A 19,853-nucleotide genomic window follows, 5' to 3' on the forward strand; every position below is an offset into this window, starting at 1 on the left:
ACACATTACTAAAGGAAAGGCTCAATACCTCTGGACAACCGACGGACGTTCATCGGTTAAAGGGAAAAATCGAGGAAAAACCAACACACTTGATAATGACAGAAAATAGAGTCTCGCAAAGACAAAAACCGACGGACTCTATCGATGAAAACCGAGAGAGTCCATCGACTAAATAAAATACACCAGATTTTTAGAAATAAATTAGAAATAGCATAAAGCCAGAACCTATAAAAATTGTTACTACTAAAACCAGTGAAAATCGATGAATAAAATGCAGGGACACTATTAATAATTCTCATCAAATTTAATAAATAAAATTCGATAAATATTTTGCCGAGGAAAAAGTGTTTTTTTTTTTTTTTTTTTGATGAATTTAAAGGACCAAAATAGTTAAGCGACTATCTTGAACCTATAGCTAAGGGACCATTCATCCATTCATCCAATTAACACAGGGAAGTTTTGGACGATAAAAATAGTTGAGAAGTTCCAATTGAAGAAGCAAATTCGATTTGGGAGAACCTGGCACTACTTTCTGGATCTCTTTCAGTGAGAGATGTCTTGCTTGGCGTCTTGCTGCGCATCATTGACATGTGGACTGTGCACATCGGTGGCATCAGGTGTCACAAGAAGCTCAGCTAGAATAGCATATTGTGCCCTTTTTGGTGTTTCCTTAATCGTCTCTTGGGTTCTTAGAGAAGTCGCTTCTCCTCTACTCAAGAATTTCTCGTGTAATTAATTATCCTATCCTCCTTTTTTAGCTTTTCCTATTCACGAAATAGCTTTTTACTGTTCCGTGTTTTTAATTTAGCTTTTGATGGCTTGTTTCGGATATTGAATTGACCGTTAATTGTTACTATTGGGATTTTTCCGCTTTCAAAATTTTAGTTACTATTGGTAGTAATCATAAGCACTCTGTTAATTGTTACTTCTCTCTGTTTCAACTTTTACATATGATGGTATCCCACTAAATATGGAGTTTAAGATGTTAACTTGACGTATTTATCTAGTTCAAGTTGTTTAGTTTATTGAAATTGAATTCTTGAAAGTTGTGAAAATTGACAAAGAATAACACAGTGAACATATTGGAACTTGTTAAAGAAATGGACTTTGGGCCTAATTCAATCCCAAAAGCTAGCTTGTTAGGTGAGGATTGTCCAAGACCATATAAAGAGACGTATCTCATCCCTAATGAGTTGATGTGGGACTAAACAACCCCACACGCTCAGGTGTGAACATCTGGAGCGAACATCTGGTAAATAATGATTGGGATGGGCCCGTCTCTGATACCATGTTAAGAAGTACCTTGAGCCTAACGCAATCCCAAAATCTAGCTCAGTAGGGCAGGATTGTGCAAGACCATATAAAGAGACCTCCCTCGTCCCTAATGAGCCGATGTGGGACTCAACAAAACTTTAAAAATGGAAAGAGTGTCATATAAAGTTAGAATGGGTGGTGTATTATATTTCAGACTAATTGCAATTATGTTAGACTATGTCCTTTCACTTTTAAGTCCCATCTTCAGTTGTATTAGATATATGCCGGAATTGTATTGATAGAAATTGTTAATATGCTATGATGAAACTTTATCCTGATTCTGGAAGTACTTATACAGTTAAGCAGGTTCTTTAGGAGATCATTAGCATGTTTGGATAGTCTTCGAACTGCATTAGATTGCACTTCCATTCAGTAGTCAGAAGAGTAGCCGAAAGTTTTGACGTGGATAGGAGTAGACGAACTCAAGAAGCTTTAGATAGAAGGAAAATGAGTTGCAAAGCCTTTTCCTCTCTATGTTGTTCATCTCCTCGGCTTCTTTCCTGCCAGAGACCTTTTCAGTTCTGGGAGACTCACTCCTTGTAAATCATAAGTTCCAATCCTCTTTACTGATTAGTTCTCATGCCTTACCTGGTTATGAATGTACTGCAAACTTTTTGAGTGCATACAGTGCTGTTTGGTGGCGAAGTTGTTTTCACGCTAATAGGGGAAGATACAAAATGGTTGCTTCGTTTCAATGATTTGCTTTTAGCTGATTTCTTCTTGCAATTTTTTTTTTCTTTATTTAGCTATTTGGCATGCATCCAAGTTCTACCTGATATGGTACTCAATATTATATACTAGTATACCTGAGATCTTTCAAAACATGCTACTGATGAAGAATGTTGCCCAAGTATAGTACTTCTGTTTCCTTGTTCCGTAAATTACACCAGGCTCCAGTGCTCCATCCAGTTCAGCATAATCACAAGAATATCACAGTGCATTCTTTGATATTGGACTTACTTGGCACTACCAGTTGGTCCCATCCCACCCCCACCTGCCCTAAAAAAACCCCACCTCAAGTATCTGAAATTACAGTACACCTTCTGAGTTTCATAATTTTGTTATCACAGACCCGGTTACTGTTATATTCAAGTTGGAAAAGATAAATCTAAATTTGTGAACAATTGCTTAAAGATAATGGTAAAATTTCCCTTTAATGATGTATTGAAGCTCACAAAAGAAGAAATCAACAGAAAAAAATGCTCCCAGGCACTTCTTTCGAGGTAAGTCCCAAAAGACCTTTTAGGGTCTGAGGGAGTTTCTTCTTCCGGTGATCCCAGACCCACGGAGACATCCGTGATCACCCCGATCCGGAGACATCCATGGGAGACAAACTATTTTTCATAGCGGGGGATAAATCTTTTGAGCTCAACAATACGGGAGACAAACAGTTCGGATGGTTCTCATTAATAGAAAGAGGCAGGAGATTTACAACAAAAGTTAATTTTGACATCCAAAATCTCGGATGGGTGTGCGAGGCCTAATACAAGCATCAAAAGGATCGGGGAATTTATACGGAAGATGGGGGAGAAAGCAACAACAATATTTATACGGGGTCTATCGAAATTTCAACGTTCACGGAAGGTATACACGCGTAGAAGTCGGCAAGGGACTTCAAAATCAGCGGTGATCATTCCGAAATAACTCCCGAATAGCGGTTGGGTAGACATAGGCGAGAAGATCTTGCGCTTTTGGGAAAATACGAGCATCAATACGGCTCCAATTCGACCCCCGGCTCCTTTGCTAAAAACATGCCATGCTGCCAAATATTGGAAGCTGGCCGGAGGCAAACAATCTCTCACCAACAGATGAATCTCACCCTCTTTTCGAAGCCTTATTGGCACCTTCAACGACCCTTTTCATCACAGCCCCAACAAAGAAACAATTCTCACTTGGTTTAAGTCCAGATGGAGGGTCACAGCCGGCTTCAAAGTGATCCCCTTGGATCATAACAGATTCCTCTTCGAGCTCCCATCTAGACAAGAGGCGGTGAGAGTCGGGTTGGAGCGGTTTTGGAGTGGGAGACATCTCTCACTTTCTTGGTGGTCGCCGAGGAGTCAATACCCAAGTTCCCTCGCGGAAAACACGGATAAAGGTTTTTGGAGTTCCTCTGAATGCTTGGACACCGGAAACCTTCAATCGCATCGGAGATCAATGTGGTGGATTTATCGGGGTTGACGAAGACACAAAACATAGGACCCATTTATTTTGGGCTCGCATCTGTGTCAAAAACTCCGGGAGGAAGATTCCGGCGAATTTGAATTTCAAATTAGAGTACTAGATCTATGACCTATCGATAGTGATGGAAGCAAGGTCAAATCCTTTACCTGCCAGACAAAGGGAGGAGCCGGTTATTAGGGATACCCTAGATCCCTTACGTACTAAGTCTACTAAAGCAGCACATGCTGCTCACGTGCCACCAGCTGCTAAAAGAGAAAACAAGTCAGGGTTTTTTATTCCTAATGGGCCGGCCCAACATGTTAGATACAAAGGAAAAGGCAAAGCTTTTCATGGGAAAGCTGAAGTGGGCTTGAATAATGGTTATTATTCAAAGGCAGAAAACAGGTCAGGGTTATTTATTCCTAATGGGCCGGCCCAACATGTTACATACAAAGGAAAACGCAAAGCTTCTAATGGGAAAGCTGAAGTGGGCTTGAATAATGGTTATCATTCAAAGGGGCAAAAATGGAAAAAAACACTGAAGAAAAACACAGGTTCCTGTAGAGTAAAAGGATCGATTCTGGACCCTTGTTTGTTCCGACCTCCTCTTCCTTCATGACTAACTCCTTCGACCCTTTAACTGATAAATTTCAAGCTTTCAATTCCAAGGATATGAATTCTTTCGAAGATACCCTTCCCAGTTGGAAGCAGATGATGAAGCTGAGAATATCTGCAACCCTAGTTCCCCATGCAGAGCCTTTACCCCTCAAAATCCTTATTCTAATCCCCCCAGTCATTCCGATTCAGGCTGGTCTTCACTCTTTTTCAACAATTGTCTACCTCTCCCATGGCATGATGAAGGTGCACTGAGTATGCACAAGATTGACACACCTGCAGTGTTGGAGACATCAAAATGGACAAAACTGACAATGATGAAAACTTGCAAAGTTTTAGGGGTCAATGTCTCAGGTTTTGAACACGAATTATTTGACATTATTCTAAGGATGGAGGAAAGGAAAAAAATTCAAGCACAAGAACAGAAACAGAAAACAGGGGATCAAAGGAAAGGGAAGAACAAAGCAGAAACAGAACTGAAAAAACTGGAATGGGGACTACAAGAAGGCAGTGGAAGGAAGGATAGGGGCAGGTCTCAAAAAGCTCTTTCCAGATGAAAGTTAAAACCCTTAGCTGGAATGTGCAGGGATTAAATGAGAAGAATAAGAGAAGCACTTTGAAATCTCTTATTCACAAATGGAAGGTTGATATAATATGCTTGCAGGAGACTAAGATTGGAGAATGGAGCGCATCTTTGATCAGACAAATTTGGGGGAATAGGTGGATTTCATGGGCAGAACTAAAAGCAATCGGTACTAAAGGGGGCATCTTGATCATGTGGGATAAGAGATTATGGAATTGTGTTGATTCTCAGGTTGGGGCTTTCTCCTTATCCTGCAGGTTCGAGAGTCTTACTGAAGATTTCAAATGGGTGTTCTCAGGGGTTTATGGTCCACACACTAACCTTGAGAGAACTGAATTATGGTATGAACTAGCAGCAGTCAGGGGTCTTTGGTCTGACTTATGGGTGATCGGGGGAGATTTCAATGTTTGTAGATTTGAAGAGGAAAGGCTCAACTGTACTAGAAGATCCAGAGCAATGAGAGGTTTTTCAGACATCATTCTCGACTTGAAATTGATAGACCCTCCACTTCAAGGAGCTCAGTTCACCTGGTCAAGAGGGGAGGAATTTCTCCAAGCCTCAAGAATTGACAGGTTTCTATTTTCCTCTGAGTGGAGTGAGATGTTCAACTCCATTAAACAAATTGCCATGCCCAGGGTTTTCTCAGATCATAAGCCAATTGTATTGGAAAGTGGGGACTGGGAGGCATCCCCTTCCTACTTTAAATTTGAAAATATGTGGTTACAGTCAGAGGGTTTTCTAGATCTGATGAAGGGATGGTGGGATTCTTGCTGAGTCAGTGGCACTCCTGATTTTGTACTCACTCAGAAACTTGAAAAGGGATATCAATAAATGGAACAGAGATGTTTATGGCAAATTGGAAAATCAAAGAAGCAAGGCTTTGGAGGAGCTGGACCTTTTAGAGCAAATTGCAGAAAACAGAACCCACTCAGCAGAGGAGAAGCTCAAATCTCTAAGCTTGAAGCTGGAGCTGGAATAGATAGCAATTGCAGAAGAGATCTCTTGGAGGCAAAAATCAAGATGTCTTTGGTTGAAAGAGGGGGACAAGAACACTAAATTTTTCCAGAGAATGGCCAACTCTCATAGAAGATGCAACAACATTGACAAGCTTAAAATAGGGGCAGAAGTCACTGATGACAAGGGACTGATCAAGAATGGCATCCTTGACTTTTATCAGAATCTTTACAAGGAAGCAGAACCATGGAGACCCTCAATGAACTTTGAGAACCTTTCCACCATCAGTCCGGAGGAAATGGTGGAGATGGTAACCCCCTTTACTGAACTTGAGGTCCTTACAGCCCTAAAATCTTGTGCCCCAGATAAAGCACCAGGCCCTGATGGCTTCACCATGGCTTTCTTTCAGAAATCCTGGAGCTTTATCAAAGCTGACATTATGTGAGCTTTCAATTTTTTCCACCAAAACTGTTAAATAGTGGGTCCTGCAATGCATCCTTCATTGCTCTCATACCAAAGAAGAAAGGTGCAATAGAACTCAGGGATTTCAAACCAATCAGCCTGATAGGCAGTGTCTACAAGCTCGTGGCCAAAGTTCTAGCTGAAAGGTTGAAAAAGGTGATGTGCAAGCTGGTTTCAGGGCAACAAAGTGCTTTCATGAAGAATAGGCAAATCACTGATGCTTCTCTGATTGCAAATGAGGTTCTTGACTGGAAACTGAAAAGTGGGGAAACTGGCATTCTTTGCAAGTTGGATATAGAGAAGGCTTTTGATCAATTAAATTGGACCTATTTAATTGAACTTTTAAAGAAGATGGGCTTTGGGAATAGGTGGATAAGGTGGATATTTTTTTGTATCTCTCTGTAAAATACTCAATCCTAGTAAACGAGAAGTCCAGTTGGTTTTTCTCTCCACAAAAGGGTCTCAGGCAGGGAGACCCACTCTCCCCTTTCTTGTTTATTTTGGCTATGGAGGGGCTAACTCAGTTGCTGGAAAGGGCCAAGGAACTCCAATGGATCCAGGGATTTCATGTGGGCAGAGATCCCATCACCTCTGTCACAGTATCTTATCTACTTTATGCAGATGATACTTTGATTTTTTGTGGAGCAGACAGTCAGCAGGTGAAGTACCTCGACATCACTCTGATGGTATTTGAATCAATCTCTGGATTGCACATTAACATGCTAAAAAGCAAAATCTATCCAGTCAATGAAGTTCCCAACCTAGAAGCTCTGGCAGAGATCTTAAGTTGCAATACTGATTCTCTACCTACCACTTATCTGGGATTACCTCTTGGGGCCAAGTTCAAGTCTGTTGAAATATGGAATGGAGTTATTGAAAGAATGGAGAAGAGGCTTGCTACATGGCAGATGCAATACCTTTCTCTCGGAGGTAGAGTCACACTTATAAATAGAGTATTGGACAGCATTCCTACTTACATTATGTCCCTCTTCCCTATGCCAAGTTCAGTCACTAAGCAAATTCATAGACTTAGAAGAAAATTCCTATGGGAAGGAAACAGTCAAACCCACAAATTCTCTCTAGTCGAATGGCAAAAAGTGACTCTTCCAAAGGCCATAGGAGGGTTGGGGATCAGAGATTTGAAGCTGCACAATAAGGGATTGCTAATGAAGTGGCTATGGAGATATGGGCAACCTGAGGCTGGTTACTGGAAAGAAATCATATTAGCCAAGTATGGTGCCCAAAATCACTGGAGCGCTGACAGAAACAGAGAACCACATGGTGTAGGGGTCTGGAAGCATATCAACAACCTTCAAGAGGATTTTTTTCCAAAAATCTCCTTCAAGGCGGGCAATGGTCCCCACATTAAATTCTGGGAAGATTTATGGCTAGGTGAATCTACTCTTAAAATTGCCTTTCCAAGGTTATCTTGGGTAGCAAGCAATAGACATGCCTCCATTGCACAGTATAGGGAAGGCAATGTTTGGAGCCCTGTTTTCAGAAGAAATCTCCAAGACTGGGAAATCAATGACCTCCTACAGCTCTTGGGTGCTCTCGAAAACTACATATTAGCTGAGGCACCTGACAGGATCATATGGGGCAATTCAAAGAAGGGGAATACACTGTGAAACAATGCTACGAGATTGGGTGTTCTGAGAATGGTTTGCTTGAAAATTGGCCTTGGAAGCATGTTTGGAGGATTAGGCAGCCTCTGAAAGTCAGTTGTTTAACCTAGACAGCTTTAAAAGGGGCTTGCCTGACCCAAGACAACCTCAGAAGGAGAGGCATCATTCTTATCAACAGATGCCATCTATGCTATCAGACCAATGAGACTGTGAATCACCTATTTTTGCACTGCCCAGTGACTGCTGCTGTCTGGCACTTCTTTTTCTCATTGTTTGGTCTTAGTTGGGTTATGCCTTCTTCTGTTAAAGATGCTTTTGAAAGCTGGATATTATGGAGAGTTGACAAATCCATCAAAAGGATCTGGAGAATGATCCCAGCAGCCATCTTCTGGTGTATTTGGAAAGAAAGAAACAATAGATGCTTTGATGGAAAATCAACTCCCACCAGTTCTTTGAAAGGAATCTGCTTAGTTAGTTTGTTTAGTTGGCATTTCCATACTTCTGTAAACAGTGTTGATAACTTTTTGGATTTTGTTGGCTCCTTGACTCTTATTTAGCAGAGTTTCTAAGGCAGCATAGGTTTAGACTGTTTGCACAGGTTTTTGCTCACCAATCTAGCTTCATGCAGCTCTATGTTTGAAGCTTAGGTTTCTCTCTGTAACTTTGCATCTACTTGATGCCTTTTCTAATGAAATTTGTTTACTTTACCAAAAAAAACAAAAAAAAAAACAAAAGAAGAAATCAATCTGAAAAGCGAATGAATTGATTACTTAACTTTTTTTGCCCTTGGTTTTGTCAACATCACTAACTATTATATTAATTGTTAATGATTTATGTTACCAGCTTCGAAAAGAAAGAACCCAAAATCGACCCATAAGTTTATGACTTCATTCAAAATGTTCCTTAATATGTAAGGTAGACTAATATTACTCCAATTCCTGAAAAGTGGTTTACATTTAGTCCAATCCAACAGAATCTGCCTGTAGGGTGTATCTAATGAAAGAATAATCTACTAATTTCCTGTGTAGTTCCCTAATGTAACTTCTTTTAAAAAGAATCTTAACCTCGTCACTAGCACTCCTCTACGCCCTTCCTCCTCCATTTCTCCTTTTTCCTTTGTTTTCCGCAGTTTCACAGAGCCAACAATGATAACCACCGGGGATGGAAATGGTACAAACGCCATCTCTTTTATTGATCTGACATGATGCTTCTTTGATTGTTTTGATGGGTTCCCTTTTCCTTTTTCTTTGAAAAATGGAAACCTATTGCTGTTGAATCCAATATTGCAGAAGAACCATGTGAGCATAAATAATAGGTCAGCTCTGGCAATGAAGAGTAGCAAGTACACTTCTTAGGGTGTCTCCTTCCCTCAATTAGTCCCGAGCTATTAGTAATAGGAGAAAATGATTGGATGCTTTTTCGTAAAAGTTTGGTAAAGGAGCAGGGACGTGCACATGATTTCTTCCGTTAGATGTAGATAGGCCGTATGGCTAGAGTAAATGTTCACCACTTGTAACAATTTGGAGGACTGTTAAGGGATTATTATGAATGAGATCCAGATTTAAGGGATGATATTATGCTTTTTCTCCAGTTTTGACTATCCTCTTCATTTTTCACATCACATTGCTCCTGCTAGTTAGTTTTGTGATTTGTTACAAAAACTCCTCTGGGAAAAATGTAAATATGATGATGTTATCAAAATTCGGTAGATGATGACGGGTATGACTTTTGATGAAGTACTGAAACTCCAAAAGAATAAACTAATTTGGAGGAAGTTAGTTAATTAGAAAAGTACTTTTGATTTATTTGTATTTATTTCATGAGAGTGCATTCTCAAATACCCTTGTATTATTATAGGTTTTGATTAACAATGCTGGTTGGGAGATATTTTTAAGAAACTATAGAACTAAATAAGAACAGAGGAGTTGACTGTAAATTATCCTCCTCCTTGTACATATATATAATATATGGCTAACAAGTAATATGTCAAAAATAGCAATTCGCTGTCCATGGGACAGAATTGATGGAGTGTTTAATTCAGAATAGTTTTCAGATTTCTTATGCTTCTAAATATGTGTCACCTCTGAATAAGCCAATAGTCCAAGTGAAGTATCTGTTGAGATTCCCCATACTATTCTTGCTACTTGTTATCTACAGCGATGAAAGTAATACATGTGTTTCTTACTAATTGGTTTGTGTGTTTGTTGGTTGTAGGGATAAACACTTCAGACAATTTATCGAAGGAATGGTTTCAAACACAAGCTGTTCTTCGTGTCAGTTTGGGAAATTTCTTGTTTTTTGGACTGCTTGCACTTATAATGATTGGTATCAAGGATCAAAATGATAGGCGGGACTCCTGGCATCACGGTGGATGGGTTGCTAAATTGGTGATCTGGGTGTTGCTTGTTGCCCTCATGTTTTTCCTCCCGAATGGTGTCATAACAGTTTATGGTCAGTTCTATGCCCCTAACCTGAGGTTTTTTCTGATAACTGAGAAATCCACCGATGGAGCATGGTTCGAACTTGGGCCCTCCCCTCTATCCTTCTTCACTTAAATATCATGCTTTTTCCTGCAGCAGGGTTCGAACCCGCAACGTGTGCCTAACGCACAGATCACGTGTTGCGCTCTAACCATTAGACCAAAGCCCTGCGGGCAATCCTGAACATTTTAATTTGCTACTCAACAATTTAATTATTTTCTTTTCTTTAGTATTACAGCTTCATAAAATCATCAACTGCATTTCAGAAGTCAGGAGACTAGGGATTTCAATTCACCCAAGTCTTTTTTTTTTGAAAATGTAACATCAATTCACCCAAGTCTACCAAACTTTAGAAGGATCTTTCTTCAAATTATCAGATAATGTCTCAAGAAAACATAATTTTTGTGTAGTAAGTACATGATGAACAGAATATCTACTAGGGAAAAGAACTGGCATGATTTGACAGTTCCCTTTTTCTCCAGTTAACTTCTTCTAATAAGTACACTTTCCTCTAGCTTCTCGGTTCAATGCCTGTTCTAGTTTTTGTATTGTGTCATTTCCTTAGTTCAGTTTCTTAACTGGCAAAAGTATGTTTTTTTTTTTCACTTTATCTGATTGGTCTATTTTTCTGCCTTTGCAGGTTTTCTTTCAAAATTTGGGGCAGGGATGTTTTTGTTAATCCAAGTAATAATATTATTAGATGCTACACACTCATGGAATGATTCATGGGTTGCAAAAGATGAGCAGAAGTGGTTGGTTCAATTTCTTATCTTTGGTATTATTTTATCCCTCGACCTTGTTCTATCTATTAAATTGACATATCTTTTGCAGGTATGTCGCTCTACTTGTGATATCTGTGGCGTGCTACATAGCAACATTTGCTTTTTCAGGAATTTTACTTATGTGGTTCAATCCTTCTGGCCATGACTGTGGGCTGAACGTGTTCTTCATTGTTATGACCATGATTCTTGCATTTGCATTTGCTGTTATTGCTTTGCACCCAAAGGTAAATGCTCTCTCTGCTGATGCTGTTTTCTCACCCTGGCGCTTTTCCTCTGGAGGACAACCTCTTTATGAAGAATATTTGAAATGCTTCATATACATTATCTCTTGCTAACTACATGCACATATATATTTCTATGCAATATATACATCAAACATCTCCCTCAGGGTTACTTCCTTTACAATGCATTCAGAAAAATAATTTTGGTAGCTAAGTTCTGCCTTTTATATTCTTACTTGTGCTAATAATTTTTTTTCCATTTTACTATGTCCAGGTAAATGGAAGCCTACTGCCAGCTTCTGTAATATCTGTTTACTGTGCTTATGTTTGCTATACTGGTCTTTCTAGCGAGCCTCGAGATTATGTCTGCAATGGGCTCCATAACAAATCAAAGGCAGTAACAACAAGTACCCTTGTTCTTGGAATGCTTACAACTGTTCTCTCAGTCCTATATTCTGCTCTTCGTGCTGGATCTTCAACTACTTTTCTGTCTCCACCATCTTCTCCCAGATCAGGTAACAAAACCTTTTGATGCTTTTCTTTCATAGCTCAGTGAATGACTTAAGATATGTCAACCCATTTTCTCAAGATTCCATTCTCACGAAGACTCCTGTGAATGATCTGCCTGCTGTCAATGTACTATAAAAGGTGGTGGTGACCTTTAGGAAATCTGTCTATAGTCCTAGTCGAAGCGTATTCTCCAGCCTTTCTTCAGTTTAACACTGTTAGGAATTTAGTCCAACACCTATGTGGAGTATTGCTTATGCTTTCTTGACAATTGATCATCTAGTATGTAATACCTGTCATAGCTCTGTGTGTATGGGCCTAGGTGAATTAAGATTGTTAAATTGTTACTCATTTGTAGAGATATACTCCTACAGAATTATAAGACACTAGCTGTTTCTATCAATCATCAAAACTCGAATGTAAAGTGACAATATACTGGTAAATCCCGCCCCACACAAGCTGTTGTGATCCGTCCATTCATGAGCAACAGTCATCAAGCTGTACAATTTCTCTATCTGACAAGTACCAAGCTTCTGTTATAGGTGAGAAGAAATCCCTTCTTGATTCCGAGGAGCTGGAATCTGGGAAAGGATCAGCAGAAGCACGGCCAGTGAGCTACTCCTACACGTTCTTCCATCTGATATTTGCTCTGGCTAGCATGTATTCTGCAATGCTTCTTTCTGGGTGGACTAGCAGTTCTGATAGTTCAGAGCTAATTGATGTTGGCTGGACATCTCTTTGGGTTCGCATATGTACAGAATGGGTTACTGCTGGACTGTATGTTTGGTCCCTTGTGGCTCCACTGCTCCTCCCTGACCGCGAATTTTATTAAATCTTTATATAATGATCAATATGTAGTTGGCTCCCTTTGTTAATGTGTGTCTTCTACTTGTATCAAGCTTGTTATGTAAATATAAAATGTCCTTAATGCTTCTACTGAATGACCAAGATGTGGTTGTATTTGTTTGTTGATAAATGCAATAGTAATTTGTGGAGTATCTAGCTTTGCATGTACACTATACTTGATCCCCCCTTTCTTCCTCTCTTGGTCTTTTGCTGGTTCCTTTTAGAGTTTGAATTCTTTTTTCTTTTTTTTTTTTTTTGTCGGTTTTCCGCCTATGGTTTATTCTTTTAGATTTTTTCTACTACGAGGGATAGAGGATGGCGACGTTGAAAATTGATATCACAGCTTCTGTCTGTACTTTTATCAGTGGAACTAAGCTATAAGCGTTCGTGGTAGTTTTCCTCCTATCGGATGAGTCTTTTTCTTGTAAAAGATAGATCCCCTTAGGAATAAATTCCTCTTTGATACAAGCATGTATTTTACATCATATTGAGTAACGTTATTCAACAGACTTCCTATTCCTCAATTTCTTCAGAGCACAGGGCATTTATGAGTTTTGTTCTTTGGCTTAAGCCTTTAAAGCGTCTATAAGTTACTAGTATTATGACAGCCTTACTTCCTCCTGTCTATGCACTTGCCATTTCCTTCTTAAGGAATGTCTGGAAAAAAAAGGTTAAACTTCAACAGGAGAGTAGAAGATTACATTAAGATAAATGATATGTTATTTCAGAGTTCAATTAACTACTCCTAATCCTAATTGACAAAAATACAGTAGAATATTTATTTAAGTGTGTCCACATATGTCAAATTTTAAACTTTTTTAACTTTTTAAGTTTTCATTTATAAATAGCGAAACGATGGTATGCTACTGCTTATTTCCATATGTTTTTCTAATTTGGAATCAGAATGTCTTTGGAAATATCTTTTAGGAAAAGAATAAAATCTTGGCTAGATTACTGGATATTCAAAAGACTCAAGACGAAGTATTTTTCTCACTATCTCTTTTTGTTGGAAAAAAAATTGAAAATAGAACTGTAGAATTTGTTAAAAGATGATGAAATACTTTGGCATCATATCTCTACTCTTTTTGTAGGAGAGAAAAGCTTAGAATTTATGTAGTAAGGAAGATAGTTGAAGTTGGATTGATAATCCTAATGATATTAGAGGTTTTATTAATGAGATTTTACGATAAATCACTTCTCTAAGAGTATTAGCATAAATGATAGTACTTTTTGTTTATTTCTAAAATGACAAATCTTTTTACGAATTTAGCATATCTTAACTCTTAATGACTCACGGATAAAGAAAGACCACTAATTAAGGAATTCGTTTAAATCCTTATTAATATATTATTTTCTCTTTTATCACGTGAGAATTGGAGAGTATAATTACACTCAATTACATGCTGTAAAGTAATTACATGGCCTAGACAAATATGCCAAAACTGTGTCTGTATCTGTACCCGTATGTAGATTGGCTTTTCCATTCCTGTGTTCTGAGTACAAGCATGTCGATTCTGTATCTGTATCGCTCCTGTTGCTGCTGAAATCTTGTAATTATGCCTTTTGTATGTTGTGTGTGGTTGAGACCGTGTTGTGTGTATACACCTGAAACTCCTTGTGACTGCTATATCTGCATATATTCCTCATTTCTTAGCCCTAATTCTCAAATGTGGGATTGGAGATTTGTCACTGTTAATTATCCTTCTTTATTCCAATTCCAAGTCCTACAAATGTTGACATCTGACTGACCCTCTATCTAGTGCTTGGGTTACCAATGCATCTATCATTTTGTTTCCCTCTCTCAGTATGTGTGTATATCTTATTTGCATACCCCTACTGATTTCCTGAATCTCCTCCACCCATATACCAATATTCCGTGGAGGCTTCCATCATTATGCTAATATCTTATGAAGTAGTTTTGAATCAGTCTACATTATGATACAATTTATCTGGTTGCTCTTACACCATCTAATAGCCTCTAGAATTGCCAAAGCCTCTGATTCAGTATTTGTTGTGAACCCATCTCTTCAGCCTGTGTGTATATCAAATTACCATCTGCATTCATTACACAAAAACCATATGCATTTCTTCCTGAATTACTCCTTGATGCCCCCATCAGTATTACACATTATCCATCCCTCTAGTGGACATTGCCATAAGGTAGATACTTACTTTTTTTTTAGAGAAAAAAAAAAAGATACTTACTTTTTATTTTTTTATTTTTTATTCTTAATGAAAAATATAAATGCATTTTAGACCATACAAGCTATAGATGGTGTAAAATTCTGAAGTGTTTTCCTCATGTTTACTTTTATAGTAATAGTTATATTTATTAATATTTTACATTAGAGTAACAAGAAATTACTATGAATATGACCAATTTTAAGGTCATTAAAATGTGTATAATGTAAAAATACTTATTTTGGTTAATTATTGTGCTTTTTACACGCGGTCGCTTCTCTTAAGTTTATGACTACATGCACTTTATTTTAATTTTTCGGTCATTATTTTGAATTTTGATAGATTTGTTTTGTTCGCTTATGAGCAGTTGGATATCTATTGTTTTCAGGAAATTTTAGTATTTATAGATGTAGTATTATAATTAATAAAAATTTAATAGCAATTGTTACTAAAAGGTTGTGTTCTTTAATAGGTAACTAAATGTTCTTTTATAAATCTAATCAATTGTTGGCTTTAGTGGAAAAAATCACATCTATTTAAATAGTTTTTTCAAGCAGCACATTAGTGACATAAAAATTTTATTTGCTCTTTTTGCACCATATGTTCAGTGTCCTATTTTCGATTAGGGTTTTTACGCCGCTGCCAAAGCAAGTGGAGTATTGACTTTCTGAATTTCTTCCAGATACATACACCTAGGCAGTTGCTAAGACTGTTGTCACAACTTTAATTCTCATGATCAAGTCAATTTGCATCGGTGGTCAAAGTAAGTTTATTACTCTTGATCTTATTCTCTTGTGTGTGTTTTTTTTTTTCAATAAACAAATTTAATAATTTTCTTTCCCTCTTTCATTAAATTCAAGTTGTTAAACATTTTGACTATGATTTTTTTATATTTTTAAGCTGAGCAGTGTTTTTTCTTTGTGAAATGTATTTATTGTTATAAGCATATTCAATGAGTTAAGTACATTGTCTTTAGACCATTCATAGAATACACTTCATTTATATATTTTTTTTACATAAAAGACCAAGTGCTAATAAAAATAAAGGCCATAAATGAACTACTTAAGCATGAATTCAGTTAAACAAAAGCATGAAATTTATTAAAAAATCTTAATCATGGTCACAAACACATTTTGAGCGCTACAAGGAATTAAGCAAGACTAAGATAACAAATATTATTCTCAATTTACAAAATTAGAATGTGTTCCCTGATTATTCAAGGTAAATTTAATATATTGTGCCCTATAGTGTTTCCAAAAAAAAAAAAAAAAAAACTAACTAATTACTTTTATAAAAAAAGTTAGCTCCTAAGTTGCAAATTTCATATATTTCTATTATTTAAAAATAAAACTTAATTTTAAATGTTATATTTGCTACAGTAGACAAATCCTTCAAATTCATGTCTCCTTATTAAATCACAACTTTAATTTAAAATTTCTAGTTCATAGGCTTACATGGATTAGGGTTATTAAAAAAAATTAATCAAAACATGTAAAGGTTTGGACATCGACTCAAAAACTAGCATATTTTCATACTAAAAGTATCATAAAAGTTGTTATGCGATAATACAGACAACAAAATAGCTAATTATCTTAGGGAGTATATGAGCATGAAACTCACTTAAATATGCTCCTAACTCCATAGACAGATTCATCAAATTTTTTCCTGATAGTATACTTATTCCAATCTAAGGAAAACTAACATTAAAATAAATGTGCATAATCAATCCACCACTCATTTCAAATCTAAAAAAAATAAAAAGATATAAATACCCTTCTAAATCCATTATGTAATAATTGTCAATGATCCATTAGCTGTCCTACAGATGACATATGCTGATCGAGTTTCTGTACAACTTCTACAAAATACTATTCTCATTTGACAATAACTTCTTGATATGTATGCGGCGGCAAATATAAGGACACTACAATTCTGCTCATATTAACGTTTAAATTGCGATGCTGAAATGTCAAAATTATGAAAATAATCAAAGTGAATATTTGACATATTAGATAAATTATTGTCATTAGAGCATTACTGTCATGTTGAGTTTTACGGTCAACATAATATAAATAATATATACTATACAATAATTCATGGTGACAAAACAAAAAATGATTTTAACCAACTTAGAAAAACTGATATCAACTACAAACTATAACAAGATCAAAGTAAAAAACAATACTACTGAAGAAACATTTCTTTCTCCCCATTATTTAAACTTTGATAGTTCATCTTCATATATTCAGACAATAGTCAATCCTTTTGATCTCGACAAATAGATCATCATATGATCATCCACATTGATCATTCATAAACTTTTAGTTTGTTATTTCATGTATAATTATTTATTAAAGCTTTATTCTAAAAATATTAAAATTATTTTACTACACTTGTATATTATATGATTTGGCATCCGAGAAACTAGTCATATAGAAAACGGAAAAAGGCCAAAATTACCCCTGAACTTTGGAAAATAGTTCATCCATACCCTTCGTTATACTATAGGGCCAATTATATCCTTACCATTATACTATGGGATCAATTATACCCTTATGTGTAACGGTTGCCACGTGGCATCATCCCAGCCCTTCAAAAAAAATTTCCCATCAAAAATTTTTTTACCCGTTAAAATAACTCAACCCAACCCTGTAACATCCCGTAAATTCGAATTAGGTATGAATGTATGAATCTAGTATAAAGGTGATATTTTAGCTATATGAATCTATTTGGGATGAACTCGGGTGATAAACGATCGTTTTGAAGTCAAACCAAAAGTGAAGTTCTTAAGCGCCTAAATTCGTCTAAGTCTAGGATAAGTACATTTGTACTTATGTCCTATTTTTGGGCACTTGCGTCGAAATTTGTGAAAACTTCCTTCTTGAAAGTTGTAGCCCTTTGAAATACCTTTCCAACGGTATATTATGGGGGTCAAGGGACATCCGTACAAAGAGTTATGGCCATTTTGCGAGGATTACGGTGCGTCCGTTCACCGATCATGTTATACGAACTGTTATACGGCCCATATAATTTTATACGGACCGTAAAACTCGTCCGTACTTCAAGACGCTCTAAATCGACGTTCTGTTCAGCCATGATAAATATGGTCATATTATACGGACCGTATAACTTTATACGGACCGTATAATATGTCCATATAACCTCCGCCTCACTTTTGTATGAATCCAAGCCTTGAGTTCTTCTATTTCATTATTCACAATTTCAAGCCCTAGCAACAATCCAAAACATCAAGGTAAGTCAATCCAAACCCTTCCAACTCAATTCTAACATATACTCTAATAATCTAAGCAAGAAATCATTCTTCTTAATCTGGGGTTTTCAAGAAACCCCATCTCAAGGTTCAAGAATCAAGATTTAGGAAATCTTCTCCAAAATTCAAGTCTTCAATTCAAGATTTTGGAGCAATTAAGGTATGTAGAACTTCCATCCACGTGTGGAATCTCTACGTTCTTCCCCATGCTCCGTTTCTTGATATCCATGAAGTTCAAATCCTAGGGCATTAAACCCAACATATTGGTAGCTCGTATTTATGTGCATGAATTTTGTATCTATATTCGTTATTGTATTCCTAATCTTCCATTATGGTTATTAGGAACCCTAGCTTAATCCATGAATCATGAATTCTTCCTCATGCGTTCTCATTATGTTTATATGCAATTTTATGATTTTATGTACCAAGTTACAAGCATGTTTTCAAGTCAATTATATATATATATATTTATGAACTATTGTTATTACTCATGAATCAAGAACATGTTTGCAAGACTACGACAAGTTATCTCATGAAACCATATTACAAGATATTTCATGAAACCATATTACAAGATATTTCATGAAACCATGTTACAAGTTATTTCGTGAAATCATGATTACAAGTTACTTACAAGTTATTTCACGAAAAATCATGGGCTTCTTAGCCAACTATATCATGTTCATGTTTTGGGATTGCTTAGTTAACCGAGAAGGCTCGGTAGCTTTGAAATACGTAGCCACGTAGGATAAGGGTTGTCGACGAGGAGGCAACACCTTCATTATGCGTTTGGATCCTTACATGCTTATTATTACTTAAATCTCATATCCCTGGCAAGGTGTGAGTGTTCTCATTTAGTGGACGCAAGTACCAGATCATGTTGTTGGTTATACTATAGCATTCCCCATGTTACAAGCGCTTTTATATACATGTATTTCCATTGATTTCTTGTTTTCGACTTTACTCACGTTTCATACTCATGTTCAAGTTACATTCGGTTTCGGTTCATGTCCTATACCTATGTTGTGCCATGTTCTTCATTTCAAACAAGTTTTACATACTAGTACTATTCACCATGTACTAACGTCCTTTTGTAAGGGCACCGCACTTCGCAAGTGCGGTATCGATTTTCGAAGAGCATACACACACCGCACAAGGATCACCTCGGTTATCGGCTTATTGGTGAGCCCCACTCCTCTCGGGTTCAACATGGAGTTTGCATTAGTATTCGATTATGGTAGTCCGGACCATGTCCTCGGTAGTTAGTATTCAAACATGTTTTAGAGGTTTCATAAATGACGATATTAGTTCACGGAAGTCGGTTATGTTTTCGTGGCTTACCGGACTATTACGTTTTCATGAATTTTACATGCTATGAGATAATTTCAAGACTTTATTCCGCAAATTACATTTTCATGATTCATTTAAATTGCATCATATAGAGTATATTATTTTGATCCCCATGTTGACAAGCAAGCCATGAGGTTCGCTCGGACACATGCAAGCAAGGCCCGAGTGCCGTGTTATGCCCAGGCCATGGTTCGGGGAGTGGCAAAGCTTGGTATCAGAGCCCTAGGTTCAAGTGTCTTAGGGAGTCTATGAAACTGTGTCCAGTGGAGTCACTTTTATATGTGTGTGGCGCCCACACATATAAACAGTTGACCACCAAGACATTTAGGATTGTCTCGTTTCTTTCAACTCTAGATCATGCAATAGAGCTATGTTCTCAGAAATCACTCGAACTCGTGTGTTGTTTCCCATTCTACTGAATACGCCACATCTCAATAGATGAGGAAGATGTAAATCTAATCATTATCGATGTATTGCTTTCAGACGGAGTCATCAGGAATTA

The 19,853-nt window shown here is 37.1% G+C and overlaps 1 protein-coding gene across 1 annotated transcript; it reads left to right on the top strand.

Moving 5' to 3' along the window:
- The first annotated feature begins 438 nt into the window (after positions 1–438).
- On the top strand, positions 439–12,701 carry LOC132051822 (uncharacterized). Its single transcript, XM_059443053.1, has 6 exons — positions 439–728; positions 9,928–10,164; positions 10,834–10,945; positions 11,025–11,199; positions 11,471–11,711; positions 12,246–12,701. Exons 1-6 carry the CDS (start codon positions 554–556, stop codon positions 12,533–12,535), a joined length of 1,230 nt encoding a protein of 409 aa, XP_059299036.1. The 5' UTR covers positions 439–553; the 3' UTR covers positions 12,536–12,701.
- Positions 12,702–19,853: the final 7,152 nt, after the last annotated feature.

Source organism: Lycium ferocissimum, chromosome 4 (assembly GCF_029784015.1).
Source record: "Lycium ferocissimum isolate CSIRO_LF1 chromosome 4, AGI_CSIRO_Lferr_CH_V1, whole genome shotgun sequence".
NCBI lineage: Eukaryota > Viridiplantae > Streptophyta > Magnoliopsida > Solanales > Solanaceae > Lycium > Lycium ferocissimum.